This window comes from Marmota marmota, unplaced genomic scaffold (genome assembly GCF_001458135.2).
Source record: "Marmota marmota marmota unplaced genomic scaffold, marMar, whole genome shotgun sequence".
Lineage (NCBI taxonomy): Eukaryota > Metazoa > Chordata > Mammalia > Rodentia > Sciuridae > Marmota > Marmota marmota.
In genome coordinates, this window is record NW_026000082.1 from 30808939 (window position 1) to 30809934 (window position 996).

General features: G+C 60.6%; 1 protein-coding gene across 1 annotated transcript in view; it reads left to right on the forward strand.

Moving 5' to 3' along the window:
- The first annotated feature begins 773 nt into the window (after positions 1-773).
- The window catches only part of Marcksl1 (MARCKS like 1), a 1871-nt gene continuing 1648 nt past the window's right edge, over positions 774-996 (forward strand). The window contains exon 1 of the mRNA XM_048782700.1: positions 774-896. Coding sequence (XP_048638657.1) covers positions 774-896 — 123 coding nt within the window. The remainder of the gene's footprint in view (positions 897-996) is intronic.

A 996-nucleotide genomic window follows, 5' to 3' on the forward strand; every position in this document is an offset into this window, starting at 1 on the left:
CCCACTCTCAGGCAGGGTCAGAGGTTGGGCTGGGCAACCTTAGGGGCTGTCTCCAAAGGACTCTCAAAGGTGCTGAGGGACCTTTGGTGGCATCCCATTCCTTCCCTTCAAACTGGAGTGTTTAAGGTCTGTTGAGCCCCTCACTGGGGTTCTGTTGCCTGTATGAGGTGGGGAGCAGAGCAGGAAGTGGGGGACACCAAACTCAAGGCAGACGGGTTACATCAACGTCTCTGCGCCTCAGGCCCATCGGCCTCACATGGGGAGATGCCCGTTAAGATCACAGATCCCTCCACCCCACCCCCACCACACACACAGGAACTTTGTAGTGGGTTCAGGTCGAGGGCCAGAGAGAGGTGAATTTCTCTGTCCTGGCTGACGGACTGAGAGGAGGGACGACAGACTGATGGACAAGCCTCACAAGTCTCTGACTGGAGTGACCGCGCGTTAAGTCACATCTCCCCTCCCGCCCCCAGGCTGGTAGCGGCAAGCAGGTAGGGAAGTGGATGGGACCTTTGACAGGTCTCCAGACCTTCGTGGCGCCGACCCAGCGCGGGGCCCCAAGGCTGCTATGATCATATTTTCTGGAGCATAACTCAGGACCAGCCGTCTGACGAGTCTGGGCATGTGAGCCCTTCGAAGAGTTCAAGGGGAGACTGACAAGGGCTGCAGTGCAGGACCAAGGAGATGGGGGCCACCCCACTGTGCGCGGACGCCCACCCTGAGAGGGAGGCGGTGAGAAGACGAAAAGACTGCGCGCTTCTCTTTCCTCGAGGATGCCCTCTGTGTTCAGCTCGCTGAAGGACCGCTGCCTCTTCTTCCCACGACCGTCCCTACCTGCTCCTGGTAGTCGGGAGGGACTGGGGGAGACCGGACCGCCAGCGTCGCCCACTGCGCAAGTGGGGCCCGCGACCGACCCCGCCTCCGCCCCTCGATTGGGTGCTCATTTAAATGTCCGGCTCCGCCCCGAGCTCTGGGCGCATATATATAAGCGGCTCG